The sequence below is a fragment of the Coregonus lavaretus genome (genome assembly GCF_964263955.1).
Source record: "Coregonus lavaretus genome assembly, chromosome: 28".
Classification (NCBI taxonomy): domain Eukaryota; kingdom Metazoa; phylum Chordata; class Actinopteri; order Salmoniformes; family Salmonidae; genus Coregonus; species Coregonus lavaretus.
The window spans coordinates 30264745-30279106 of NC_140015.1; the positions used below are offsets into that span (position 1 = coordinate 30264745).

At 45.1% G+C, this 14362-nt stretch overlaps 1 protein-coding gene across 1 annotated transcript in view; it reads left to right on the forward strand.

Moving 5' to 3' along the window:
- Positions 1-14362, forward strand: part of LOC311103946 (serine/threonine-protein kinase LMTK2-like) — a 59257-nt gene that overhangs the window by 35209 nt on the left and 9686 nt on the right. Inside the window, exons 7-9 of the mRNA XM_084145582.1 lie at positions 6523-6653; positions 10641-10725; positions 11565-11686. Coding sequence (XP_084001708.1) covers positions 6523-6653; positions 10641-10725; positions 11565-11686 — 338 coding nt within the window. The remainder of the gene's footprint in view (positions 1-6522; positions 6654-10640; positions 10726-11564; positions 11687-14362) is intronic.

A 14362-nucleotide genomic window follows, 5' to 3' on the forward strand; every position in this document is an offset into this window, starting at 1 on the left:
TACTTTACCTATTGGGCTTCACAGAAGTGTAGGGCGTCAGTGCTTTCAGTGGTCGACCGTAAAACTGGAGAATATTGTTGGCTTCCACCGAGGTAACCCTAGGAAGACAAAGAGAAAAATATCAGTGTTAGGCAATCTAAAACTAGCTTCAGGTTATTTTGTGTGCAAATGGTTATTATCTGAGATTTCTTTATATTCACCTTAACAGATGGTTCCCCAGCTCCGGTAGCTCTCCTTCTGTTTCTCCTGCGCCTTGTCCATGTTCAGTCTAGGGCTGCACCATATATCGTTTCAGCATCGACATTGCGATGTATGCATCCGCAATAATCACATCGCAGAACGTGCGATTTAGTAAGGTAAACATATATATCAGTCAACAATATCTATTTTTTAATGTTAAACTAGCATTATATCTGTCTGATATAACGTAATTTACTCAGATTTATGGGTTATTGGATACACAGTTTATTATTATTATTATTTTAAACACGGAGTTCGTTGTTGCACGTGGTTGACATGCAGGCTCTGCTTGCGCGTGACGAAATGATGAGCGAGGAACAGGCAAAAAAGACCGAAATTGAGAATTTGGTTGCAAAAAGAAATGCATCGTCAATTATATGGAAATATTTCGGCTACAGACAGGATGATGTTGACCAAAAACAGGTACAGTGAGGGGGAAAAAGTATTTGATCCCCTGCTGATTTTGTACGTTTGCCCACTGACAAAGACATTTTAATGGTAGGTTTATTTGAACAGTGAGAGACAGAATAACAACAACAACATCCAGAAAAACGCATGTCAAAAATTGTATCAATTGATTTGCATTTTAATGAGGGATATAAGTATTTGACCCCTCTGCAAAACATGACTTAGTACTTGGTGGCAAAACCCTTGTTGGCAATCACAGAGGTCAGACGTTTCTTGTAGTTGTCCACCAGGTTTGCACACATCTCAGGAGGGATTTTGTCCCAATCCTCTTTGCAGATCTTCTCCAAGTCATTAAGGTTTCGAGGCTGACGTTTGGCAACTCGAACCTTCAGCTCCCTCCACAGATTTTCTATGGGATTAAGGTCTGGAGACTGGCTAGGCCACTCCAGGACCTTAATGTGCTTCTTCTTGAGCCACTCCTTTGTTGCCTTGGCCGTGTGTTTTGGGTCATTGTCATGCTGGAATACCCATCCACAACCCATTTTCAATGCCTTGGCTGAGGGAAGGAGGTTCTCACCCAAGATTTGATGGTACATGGTCCCGTCCATCGTCCCTTTGATGCGGTGAAGTTGTCCTGTCCCCTTAGCAGAAAAACACCCCCAAAGCATAATGTTTCCACCTCCATGTTTGACGGTGGCGATGGTGTTCTTGGGGTCATAGGCAGCATTCCTCCTCCTCCAAACACGTTGAGTTGATGCCAAAGAGCTCGATTTTGGTCTCATCTGGTTCGACAACTTCCACCACATCAGACTACAGTATTTGCAATAATTGTATATACAATTGCATTGTTTACCTCCGTCAACAGCTGTGGCTCCCGTCCGTACTCAGTGGAGGCCTGGATGCTGCTGTTGTGTGCATAGAGAATTACCTTCAGGATGTTCTCCCACCCTTCCTGGTACTCATCAAGGGACTTGCCCATGGCAGTCATGAGGGTCTGGTTGGTCCTTTCACCAAACCTAGAGGAGGGGTAGGAAAGCGATATCTATTGACAATGTAAGATATTGAAATATGTCTGATTTATGTACGATGGAAAAACAAAAACAATTTGTAAAAAATAAAACTAACCATTGGTGACAGAATATAACCTATAACAACCGTACCTTGTTCCAGCGTTTATGACCTCGGTCACTCAAGATGACCTCAGAAGAACCGTGGGTGTTGAAGATGTCCATCATCACCTTGGAGTTGGCCTCGCCAGTCTCGTCCTTGATGGGTATCATACAAAACGAAAATCAATTTTTTGTTCCAAGCACCCATTTTAATGGGTTACAGAAGGGAATTTAGAGTTAAGCACGTACTCTTCCTTTACTGAACTTAATGGGTTTTGCCTCCACCCACTTGGTAAAGTGATCGGTCGCTGTCAGACACCAGCTGTTGCCATTCCTGGATTTCGTGAAGGGTCCGATGAGGTTCACCCCTAACATTTAAAGTATTAGAGAGAAGTTTACTTTATTGTTACCCATATCTGTGTCATACAGTATGCAGACTTTCATATTTGTAAGGATACTGACACACACACACATTCTATAATATTGAACTCTGCTGTGGTCAAATAAAGCAACCATTACAAAACAACTTATTAGGGCAGAATTTGAATTGGGACACTTACCGATCATGTGCCATGGTGAAACAACTTTGATGGGCTTCAACTCCGCTGCCACAGTCTTCGCCCTCTCAAACTTCTGGCTGGCAAGACAGGGTACTGACCTTTTTAAGCAAAAAGTGACTAATTGAAACATTGTGTGCTCTCTGATATGACATTCATTGAAATCATAATAATTTCTGATATAATAGAATGTGATTGATAAACAAAAGGTTATTTCACTTGCCCAGCTGTCCACCTCCTTGACAATTCCCCTTCAGAAGAAGCGTAGGTTGATTTTGGCAATCATGCGCTTCACTCCAAAATGGCCAGCATGCATCTCGGTCAGCACGGCCTCTTTCTCCTCCTTAGTAAAAATCACCCTCATGTGTGGCTGGCCATCCTTGCCCCGTAGGTAGCAAAGACACCTCGACTAGCAAAGACCCCTCGTTAAGGGCATTTGGATTTACACCTATCCATTTGATTGATCAGGTTTAACTTATAGCTAGATACCTCAATATGACAGACATATAACTATATCAGTGGAGGCTGCTGAGGGGAGGACGGCTCAGAAAATGTCTGGAATGGAGTCAATTTAATGGTATCAACCACATAGAAACCACATGTTTGATACCATTCCATTTACTCCATTCCAGACATTATTATGAGCCATCCTCCCCTCAGCAGCCTCCACTGAACTATATGTATAGCTAGCAACATGTAGATGACCAACTAGCTAGATGGAAAATGGTTGTTGAAAAATTATTGTACATAGCTAAATCCATCCAGTTATCTAATAGAAGTTAACTGCTTAATGTGTCCCTAAATTGTGAATTTCTCTGAATGTTGCGCCTCTTGTCGATCAGTGGTGCCTTCATAGTACTTCGCCTGGTTGGAAAGATAAAATAACATCTCCTCGAGGGATGCCATTAAAGTGCAAGCTACATAGAAACAGAAAGCGACAATAACAGTTACAGTAGTTAGCTAGCTAACGTTAGCTAAATAAAACTGTAGCTGGCTAGCTGACTAGGCAGGCTGAGGTATATAAGTAAAGTTACAGTAGCTAGCAACGTCAATCTAAAAACAGCTTAAATGATTTATTCCTATTTAACAATATTTTCCTATATAAAGACAAATATATGGTAAAGAAAGAGTGTTCTCTTTTCGATCCTCTGAAGCAGCAGGTAGTCAGCAGGTTATCACCATAAAAAACACAGTCCTTGGAGAGCAATTCTGAGGTAATAATTTTGCGCGGACTGAGCGAGCGCTTACGAGGTGAAATCGAACTTGAACTGCCCACGTCCTCTTTCCTTTGCTACGAGGTAAAATAGAGCCAAGCAACCAGCATAGCAACGGACACTTTGGTTCATTACGTAATCCAATCAGAATGTTGCAAGTTCTAGCAACAGCCCTAGCAACAGAAGCTAGAACTCATCAAATCCCATTGTGACGCGGGGGAGTGGGGGGACACTATTTGGCCGGGGGACACTATTTGGCATGACAGGCCCCAGAGAGTAACATGCTTTATGATGAAGATGTGTCATTGTATGCAAGGACTCACTATCAGACATTGACCATGATCAGGGCCTAGAGTTTTTCCGGAACACATGAACTGACCAGGAAACACTTTTTACCCGTACCATGATAACTCACAACCTTTTTTCCTAATTAGTTCGCCGTGGTGTAATTCATATTTGTTTAATTGTTCTCATTAGGTTCAATTGACTACAATTACTTGTCTTGTTAGTAATTCCACTCTGTGCTAATAACTCAATCACCCATTAAGTCGTTAACTAAATGTAATGTGATATAATGAGGACACACTGTTCCATTTGATTCTTTACATTGAGAATGGGAGTGCGGAGAAGACACAGGCTGTCTGTTTCCACCCATCAGGACAGGACAATGGGGGGGACATTTGTCAGGAAGGCAGAACAAGACTCCCACAGTAACACAGACAGTCTTTCCATTACAGGACAATATTGGTTGGTTTTCACATTGACAGTGGTCAAAGCACCTCCGGTTAGAGTTTCCTTCTCAGTAAACCGTGTGTACCTTTTCAGTAGATGACAGTCAGCACGGTTGTTGGCGTTGTTGTTTTCGCATCATCAACAGCATCTCCTTTTTAAAAAATGTTTCTTTATTACTGTCTCTCATGACAGACGAAACATACAAATGTTACTTCTAGTGTGCATGTGAGAAGATCAATTACACTTTATTGATGTCCAAGGTATCTCGACCGGAGCCAAATGCTGATTTAATTTTTCACTCAGTCAAGCCCTTACTCTTTTAATAAGTGGTCAAGCAAACTATTTTAAGGTGATTGTACCAGACACTAGAACAAAATTGGGACAGTGGGACTCTTGTTGAGTAGATCCTACTGTACATGTGCTGAACATGTCACTCGTCACTGATCAGAACATATCACTTACCATAGGTTTAATATAGGTCTTCTTCTATGAGCCATAGGTTTAATATAGATCTTCTATGAGCCATAGGTTTAATATAGATCTTCTATGAGCCATAGGTTCAATATAGCTCTTCTATGAATCGTCTTTCTCAGAGAAGGTGGTTGTTTATAGCTGGTGTTGGAGAAAAGCAGCTTGACCGTGTCAGTTAGAAACAAGAGTTATGGTGGTTCCGTCAGCAGACTGGTCTAAGCTGCTTGTAGTCAGTAAGGGGACAGAGAGCTCTTAGTAAACACGGCAGCTCCATTACCCTGAGTCATGTGGATTGACACTTTTACCGAAAGCTGGCCATATATTATATGACCCCGCGGAGTGGCTGTGTTTTCACTACCACATTCCACAGGAATCCTCTTAGCTCCTTGTGACACAGGAGTCACCTTCTCCAGAGCTCCCCCACTGTGGTGAACCTGATCCCCCAGGGCCCCATACCTACCTGGGCCTGCAGTCCTTCTCACTGACTGGCTGTGTATAGAAGGACCTGTTGGAATAGATCCTATCCTTGTCAAGGACCCAGTTGACCTGACTGGCTTTGTATAAGGGACCTATCAGAATGGATCCTGGCGAAGGACTGCCTGGGGGCTAGAGGGATATCATGTGGTGTTCTGCAGGGCTCCATATTGGGGCCTCTACTGTTCCTCATATTTGTAGGATAAATGACATGTTAGTAGCAGAGAGATTACCAGAGGGTGTGTGTGTGATTCTAAAGTCCTTTGACATGATACATTATAATTCCCCCCATCAGTAAAATTCCATCCCGGAATCGTGGCGCAGTGTCAAAATAAGGGTGTGGTGTTGTTTATTGTGGTCTTTGCTCAGAATGTTCTTTCCGTGATTAGTTTTTCACAATACTTTTTTATTTTAATGGTAAAAGTCTTACCCATTTGTTGTGACGGTTTTGCCCTTAAAAGAAGGCTGCACTTTGTTGTTGAGATGTAGATGAGAATGCAAGCCTTTCACTGGCAGTTCTCAGAGCTTTGTAAGCTGTATGCAGGGTGTGAACCACAGCCCCAGTTGACACAATAGTGCGAGGCAAGCCCCTATTACCTCAGGACGAGCCTTGTCAGTGAATCCATCGACTCAGACTCATTAGCCTGGATATTATCTCAATGTTACCGATCTAAACTGACAGATCATGCCACCTCTGTCTATGGACCTCAGCCTAACCCACATAGTGACTGTCTGTACCACTACAATCAGAGGGCTCTGGTGGGTTGGTGGTTGGTTACATTCTGGCATCAGCCTCAGCTGCCCTCCCCAACATCTCAGAGGGGTGGCAATAAAATGTGCCCCCCGACCTATTTCTCCAGACTCTGGGACTCGTTGTTCTCACACACCCCAGGCCTGCCTCGTTCACCTCCTCTCCCAAACAGAGCTTTTGACCGTGGGCACAGAAACGTGACCTGGCCATCCAGCAAGAGTTGATCCATCCCACTGGACTGATTTGAATTTTAAAATAGCCGTGACACACCATATAGACCTAGGTTTATTAAACAGCTGGGCCCTTGTTTGGTTCCACTCCCCCATCAGCAGTAAAAACCTGCTGGGCTGGACAGAGCTATGGCGTGGGAGGGAGTCTACTGCCACCGTGTGGATGACAGCTTACAATGCGCCTTCAGATAGTCACTCACAAATCCATATTACAGGAGCTTCAAGATGTGTTTTTTCTGTGTGACATTTGATATTAAAATAAAGACTAAGTGAATGCTGTTTTTGGCATTGAAACTAATACACAGATGTTATCCTGTGCGTGTGTCTCCATTTCAGGGGGACCTCCGGAGCTACCTGTCTCAACAGGATTGGATGTTCCGAAATGCTGAGCTGCTGCAGCTGCAGAAGATGGCCTGTGAAATCGCTGCTGGCGTCACCCACCTCCACAAACACAACTTCCTGCACAGGTAGCACTTCTGCTCCGTCTCCGTTTACACCAGTCAGTCAGTCACAACTAAACATTGCTTTAGCTAAGGGCACAGACTTCAGATGTCAACCGACAAAGTCACATTTCAAGGAATTAAGACTTCATCAAACATTTAAATAGTATTGTCTGTTTTTAGATCTTCCAACTTAAAAATGTTGCGTTACGAAAGTATCAGACACAAGTGATATTAATGTGTCACAATTACAAGTCTGTCTCTATCAAATCAATTATGTGGTTTTGGCATCCCTCATGGCACCTTGCTCTTATGGATACATCCTGTTTCAGTAAATGAAGCTGAAGATGTTTGTAGATGTTTGTTTATGTTTTTACTCCTACTCCCAAGCCAACACGGGGCCAATCAAAAACAGGGCCACCGGGCCTCCCCAAAAAGGAGAGTGTGTCAAGGGCCCGTTTCTTTTCACTTTTTACCCGGCGAGGTGAGCAGGGCTATGGAGGAGAGGGGGGAGGGGGGGTTGTAGGGTAACATGCGTCGCTCAGCTCATCCATGTTTTGCATGCTCAGAATAAACCCAGAGGGCTCCAATTACCCAGCTCCCATGCATTGCCACAGTGTCAACTATCAGCCTGTCAGAAGGATATGATGATTCTGCTGTTTGTGTGTAAATGGATAGCCTCATGTTGGCCATTTATTATCCCGTGTTACAACTCAAAAGGAGCCCTAGTACGAGATTCCACCGTTAACAGGGTCGTAATGATAGTCGTAAAAAAATATAGTGCACCGCTTTTCTTTTTGTTGGGTTGCAAAATTGATTTACTACCAAGGCGTCCTCGCTGGATGCCCTGCCCACAAAGTACCCGATATGGGGGGCTGTGGCTAGCGCTGTGCCGCAAAGCCTTCTGGGACAGGGGCAGTGGCATGAACTGGAACTGTAGCCAAGACTCAGGGTCTGTGGTTTCTGAGCCCAGCTCGTTATTGTGATGGGGCGGCCACAGCGATAAGACAGCAAGCTGGCAGGGCGGTCCAGGAGAATCACTCTAACTGACATTACGTAACAACACTGGGGAGAAATAGCATATGGGGCAGTGGAGGAGAGGGAAGTGTGTACTCCAGTTTTCAACCAGTGTGACAACCGTAGCATTGAAAAGTATTTTCTATTTTTTTTGGCTTCCAGAACATATTTTAATTTGGTCATTTTACTGAATCTGATAGTTCCACTTGACCTGAAAATAATGTTTAGAATCAGTTGATCTCACTATTTTTGTTGTTGTAAGGTCTTTGTTTTTAAACTCGCTAGGTTGCTGAGCTATTCTGATTTTCTGTAGAAGAGGTTAAGAATCTGCTGACGTGTCTGCACCAAACAGCCTTCAAGCCATGGCGGTGTCGACCGCCCACGCCATTTGCCTTGTAGGGATAGGACGTTGAATCTGATTCTCTCTCCCTGACCCGCCAGCAGTACCGTAATGCACTGTGTTCGCCAACAGCAGGGAACAGCCAGGACAGAAGAGGTTTAAAATATCTCTCCATTTATCTTGCCGAGGTTTCAGTGGGCCTGACAGGAGCTCCTGGGGTGTGCGAGCACAGACCACTAGTGTCAGCAATGTCCACAGATAGACGGGGTAAAGAGACGCGCTCTTGGAACGGGTTGGTGGTGAAATGTTGCCAGGGCCAAAGGGAAACCAGAGCCTCTCCCTCCATGAGGGTGCCAGTCTGAATGAGCTACCATCTGTCCACTCGGAGGGCCCAGTCCACCTTTATCGCCCTCCCCTGGCCACCCCGCCTCACTGCCACTCTGTGCCCGCCTGTGAGTGTTCTTCCCTGGGAACAATATCCTGGTGCTGTATGAGTGAGTCGGGAAAAGCTCCAGCATCAGTGATTTTGTTACTAGGGGCGGAACAGAAGCGACTGGAGGAGGTTTCACCTAGTGATACAAGCTATAAGTCCAAATGTGTTTAGGTCTAAAGCCACTCAAGAGTCCAGTCTTTGTCTGTCCTGACCTGGATCTGTGGTGGTTGGGGGTTGGTTGGATTTAGAGGCAGGTTGAAGGGGTCTTTAATCACCTGAGACATGGCATGGCTGGGCAACACGTCAAACAAACGAGGTGGGAAGCGAGGCAGTCACAAGTGTAGAGACACTTAGATGAACAAATAATTAGTTCTCTATCACCCTGAGGTTGGAAAACAGAATTTAAACAGATATTTGATCCTATTAGGGTGAGGAAAATGTAATTATAAAAAAAAAGGTCACTGGGATATTAATTATGTCATCCTGTCGTAGGCCTGTACAGTATATTTAAGGCATGCAAATACACTCAGTGGTCAGTTTATTAGGTACACCACCCCGTTCACGAAAACAGTGGGCGTGGCTGGCTATATAAAGCAGTCAGACCGGCATCAAGGCATTCAGTTACTGTTCGATTGAACGTTAGAATGGGCGAAACTAGGGACTAAGTGACTTTGAGCATGGTATGATCATCGGTGCCAGGAGCGCAGTTTTCAAGAATTCAGAAACGGCCGGCCTCCTGGGATTTTCACGCACGGCAGTGTCTAGGGTTTACCAAGAAAGGTGCGACAAAAAAAAACTATCCTGTCAGCGGCAGTCCTGTGGGCAAAAACAGCTCGTTGATGAGAGGGGTCGAAGGAGAATGGCTAGAGTCGTGCAAGCTAACAGGTGGGCCACAAACAGGCAAATAACAGCTCAGTAAAACAGTGGTGTGGAGAACGGCATCTTGGAACGCACAACTCGGCTATTGCAGCAGATGACCACACCGGGTTCCACTGCTATCAGCTAAACAAAAGAAGAAGCGGCTCCAGTGGGCACGCGATCACCAACACTGGACAATGAGGAGTGGAAAAACATTGCCTGGTCTGACGAATCCTGGTTCCGTTTGCATCATGCTGATGGCAGAGTCAGGATTTGGCGTAAGCAGCATGAGTCCATGGCCCCATCCTGCCTGGTGTCAACGGTACAGGCTGGTGGCGATGGTGTGGGGAATGTTTTCCTGGCACACGTTAGGTCCCTTAATACCAATTGAGCAACGTTTGAACGCCACAGCGTATCTGAACATAGTTGCTGACCAGGTGCATCCCTTCATGGCTACAGGGGGTCCGTCCCGGCATTAGATGGGTGTACCTAATACACTGAGCGTTAATTCCACCGTTTCAATTAGTTATTTCCATTGCATGACCACATGCCAATCTAAACGTCTCCTGCAGCAGCACTGAGTTCCATCTTCTCATATGTGTGATGACCAAGAGACGGTTCAGAGTGTTGTTTTATATTCAGAGACTACAGTTGTGTGTACTGCAGTGTTTGTCTTGTCCCACACCGCTAACTTGTGTTCAAACTAGGGTTGGGCCTATATATGATTACATTATTTACATCGAATATTGTGATATTTGACATTGATGATATATTGTGATGCGCATACTCTATTTGAACTTTACAAATCAAAACTGTGCAATTTTATCAGTTTGGCTGTGTCAATATGTTGGAAAGGAAGTCTAAATGAATTAAGTCTTATTTCTTTGCCACACAAAGATGATTTAATGAGAATGCGACTATAATATTGTAAATAAGCACAAATTGCATAGTCTGGAGTGATGTAGTCATTAACGGCGCAAAACGATTATATCGGATATCGTGATATTTGGAGTAGCATATCGTAGAAGAGGTCTCCTCAAGTATCGCCCAACCCTAGTTCAGACCCAACAAATGAGAGCTTTTTGTTGGATGTATGGCTGGTAGACTCAACTGGACATGTGGGTTGGCACCAGGACAACTGGACCAACCGCCTATTATTTGCAGCCCTGTGATCCATTCACCGTTCTATGACCACACCAGACCGTATTGAACACATATTAAACTCAACCGTTTTATGACCACACCAGACCATATTGAACACACAATGAACTCTGTGTAAATCCTCATGGTGTGAAACAACTGCAGTCTCATGTTGTTTTTGAATCTCTTCTTTAATGGGTTTCCTTCTCCTCCTCTTTTCTCACAGTGACTTAGCCCTGAGGAACTGCTTTCTGACCACAGACCTGACCGTCAAAGTGGGAGACTATGGCATCGGCCCCTACAGATACAAGGTACCAGGACACTTTCCAACTGGTTCTCCTTCAAATGGAATAAGGGGGATTTGGTTTAGTTTTACTTTCAGGTGACAAAAGGAAGTGGCATCTGTATGTGTGCTGTTACAATAGTTTAGGTTCATTAACCTATAACCCTTTCCACACTACTGAGCTGAGCCCAGCTGAACAGAGGTTATGCATCCACCAAAGTTTCAAAGGATGATGTGAAAGAAAATATCAAAGCCAGTACATTATAGTATAGGCTTAGTCCGTATAGTCAACACAATAGTGTGAAAAGTGTTTTTTTAAGCCTTTACAAAGCAGCAGAGTCCGTAAAGAGAGGGTAAGTGCTTTCCAGTAGGGGGTTTATATACAGCTCTTAGTCTGTGACCCCCGTCTGGCAGAACTCTGGGAAGCCTTTATACCAAAGTGTAATTCCCTACTGCATTTGGTCCTGGCCTGACTGTGGAGTCACTAAGGCAAGCTCCGCCCGCTGCATTCCTCAAATAATGTTGAGCTCTCTATTTAGCACGGTCAACAAGTGTGGCCAGAGGTGTTTTGGGTGTATTTATGAGCTTGATTAAGTACTTACTAGGAAGTCGGACAACAACTCTAAGTACAGTAATGTGGGTTAGAACTGAAGGAAAGGTTACCAAACATATCCAAAAGCTTCTTAGAAGCCTTGGCAAAACACATCAGTGAATTGAATGGATAAAAGAAGGTGAATGAGAGCCTACTGGTTGTTTGTGGAAGTGGCATTCTGAGATGGACATCCTATTAAATTACACATGTATTTGTTCTGCATGTAATTACATGGATGCTCCATGCTTGACTCTGTCCCTCTCATGATGTCACAGGAGGATTACATCATCACGGAGGACGACGAGTCGGCGCCCCTGCGCTGGATGGCCCCGGAGCTGGTGGGCGAGCGCCATGGGGGCGTGATCACCCTGGACCAGACCAAGTCTGGCAATGTGTGGTAGGTACCTCCACCTAGTCACTGTGCAATTCGCAGGCGGCAGATGGCACCTTAATTGGGGAGGACGGGCTCATAGTAATGGCTGGAACAGAATAAAATGGAATGGTATCAAACACATGGTTTCCATGTCCATGTGTTTGATACCATTCCATTCACTCCATTCCAGCCATTATTATGAGCCGTCCTCCACTCAGCAGCCTCCTGTGCTGTGCATCTATACAGGGTGTTGTGCTACAGTATGTTACAGTAGTTGCACTTTTTTCTCTCACTGTGTTGAATAAAATATACACTGCTCAAAAAAATAAAGGGAACACTTAAACAACACAATGTAACTCCAAGTCAATCACACTTCTGTGAAATCAAACTGTCCACTTAGGAAGCAACACTGATTGACAATCAATTTTACATGCTGTTGTGCAAATGGAATAGACAACAGGTGGAAATTATAGGCAATTAGCAAGACATCCCCAATAAAGGACTGGTTTTGCAGGTGGTGACCACAGACCACTTCTCAGTTCCTATGCTTCCTGGCTGATGTTTTGGTCACTTTTGAATGCTGGCGGTGCTTTCAGTCTAGTGGTAGCATGAGACAGAGTCTACAACCCACACAAGTGGCTCAGGTAGTGCAGCTCATCCAGGATGGCACATCAATGCGAGCTGTGGCAAGAAGGTTTGCTGTGTCTGTCAGCGTAGTGTCCAGAGCATGGAGGCGCTACCAGGAGACAGGCCAGTACATCAGGAGACGTGGAGGAGGCCGTAGGAGGGCAACAACCCAGCAGCAGGACTGCTACCTCCGCCTTTGTGCAAGGAGGAGCAGGAGGAGCACTGCCAGAGCCCTTCAAAATGACCTCCAGCAGGCCACAAATGTGCATGTGTCTGCTCAAACGGTCAGAAACAGACTCCATGAGGGTGGTATGCGGGCCCGACATCCACAGGTGGGGGTTGTGCTTACAGCCCAACACCGTGCAGGACGTTTGGCATTTGCCAGAGAACACCAAGATTGGCAAATTCGCCACTGGCGCCCTGTGCTCTTCACAGATGAAAGCAGGTTCACACTGAGCACGTGACAGATGTGACAGAGTCTGGAGACACAGTGGAGAACGTTCTGCTGCCTGCAACATCCTCCAACGTGACCGGTTTGGCGGTGGGTCAGTCATGGTGTGGGGTGGCATTTCTTTGGGGGGCCGCACATCCCTCCATGTGCTCGCAAGAGGTAGCCTGACTGCCATTAGGTACCGAGATGAGATCCTCAGACCCCTTGTGAGACCATATGCTGGTGCGGTTGGCCCTGGGTTCCTCCTAATGCAAGACAATGCTAGACCTCATGTGGCTGGAGTGTGTCAGCAGTTCCTGCAAGAGAAAGGCATTGATGCTATGGACTGGCCCGCCCGTTCCCCAGACCTGAATCCAATTGAGCACATCTGGGACATCATGTCTCGCTCCATCCACCAACGCCACGTTGCACCACAGACTGTCCAGGAGTTGGCGGATGCTTTAGTCAAGGTCTGGGAGGAGATCCCTCAGGAGACCATCCGCCACCTCATCAGGAGCAGACGTTGTAGGGAGGTCATACAGGCACGTGGAGGCCACACACACTACAGAGCCTCATTTTGACTTGTTTTAAGGACATTACATCAAAGTTGGATCAGTCTGTAGTGTGGTTTTCCACTTTAATTTTGAGGGTGACTCCAAATCCAGACCTCCATGGGTTGATAAATTTGATTTCCATTGATAATTTTTGTGTGATTTTGTTGTCAGCACATTCAACTATGTAAAGAAAAAAGTATTTAATAAGATTATTTCATTCATTCAGATCTAGGATGTGTTATTTTAGTGTTCCCTTTATTTTTTTGAGCAGTGTACTAATTAACACAGTGAGTCAACCTGTGTCCTGTTGCTGGCCAGTAGGCCAGGGTCTCCTTTGAAGATGATAGACGATCTCTGAGGCTGTAAATCTTAGCAGCCGCTCAGTCTAGCTGACTTCTAAAGGGAAGAAGACGCTGACCCTGCACTCCAACTCACTCCCACCAGGCAGCACAGCAACACTATAACCTATCCCTCCTAGTCCCTTCTAGCCCCTCCCCTATGACCTCATGGCTCCGTGCCAGTCCGTGTCACGGCTGTAAATCACAACGTTGCATAAGGAGGCTCTTGTTGCGGTACCACATTTACCCCTAAATAAGGATATGTTTAGTTGTCAGAATATGGGTCATTCCACCAATTGAGTGCATTTTGGGTAGTGTAGTGTAAGTGTTCCTATTAAGGCCACCAACGTCTAAGTTACTACATTTCTAACATATACTGCCCTAGTCTCTGTAGGAAAAGTGGAGATAGAATGAAAGATGAATCTCTCATGTGACGTTTTATGATTTAAAACGTATGTGAAAGGTCCGGACTGGGCTTAATGGCTACCGAATGTACCCGTTAAGCCCATGGGTGTTCTAAATAAGCCCACCTCTTAAATACAAAGGGACAGCTGGTGGACCAAAACACGGAATCACCTGGATGAATGAAGGACAACAATATGACAATGCCCCCACCCAAAAGTGCATGAGTAGTCGCCCAATAGCAATCTTCTTGTCCCTCATTTGTTGGCCTTTTTGTCCACCTGATATCCCTCAACCCTGATCCTATTGTTCTCTCTCTGTGTCAATGACTTCCTGTCCACTCCAAATG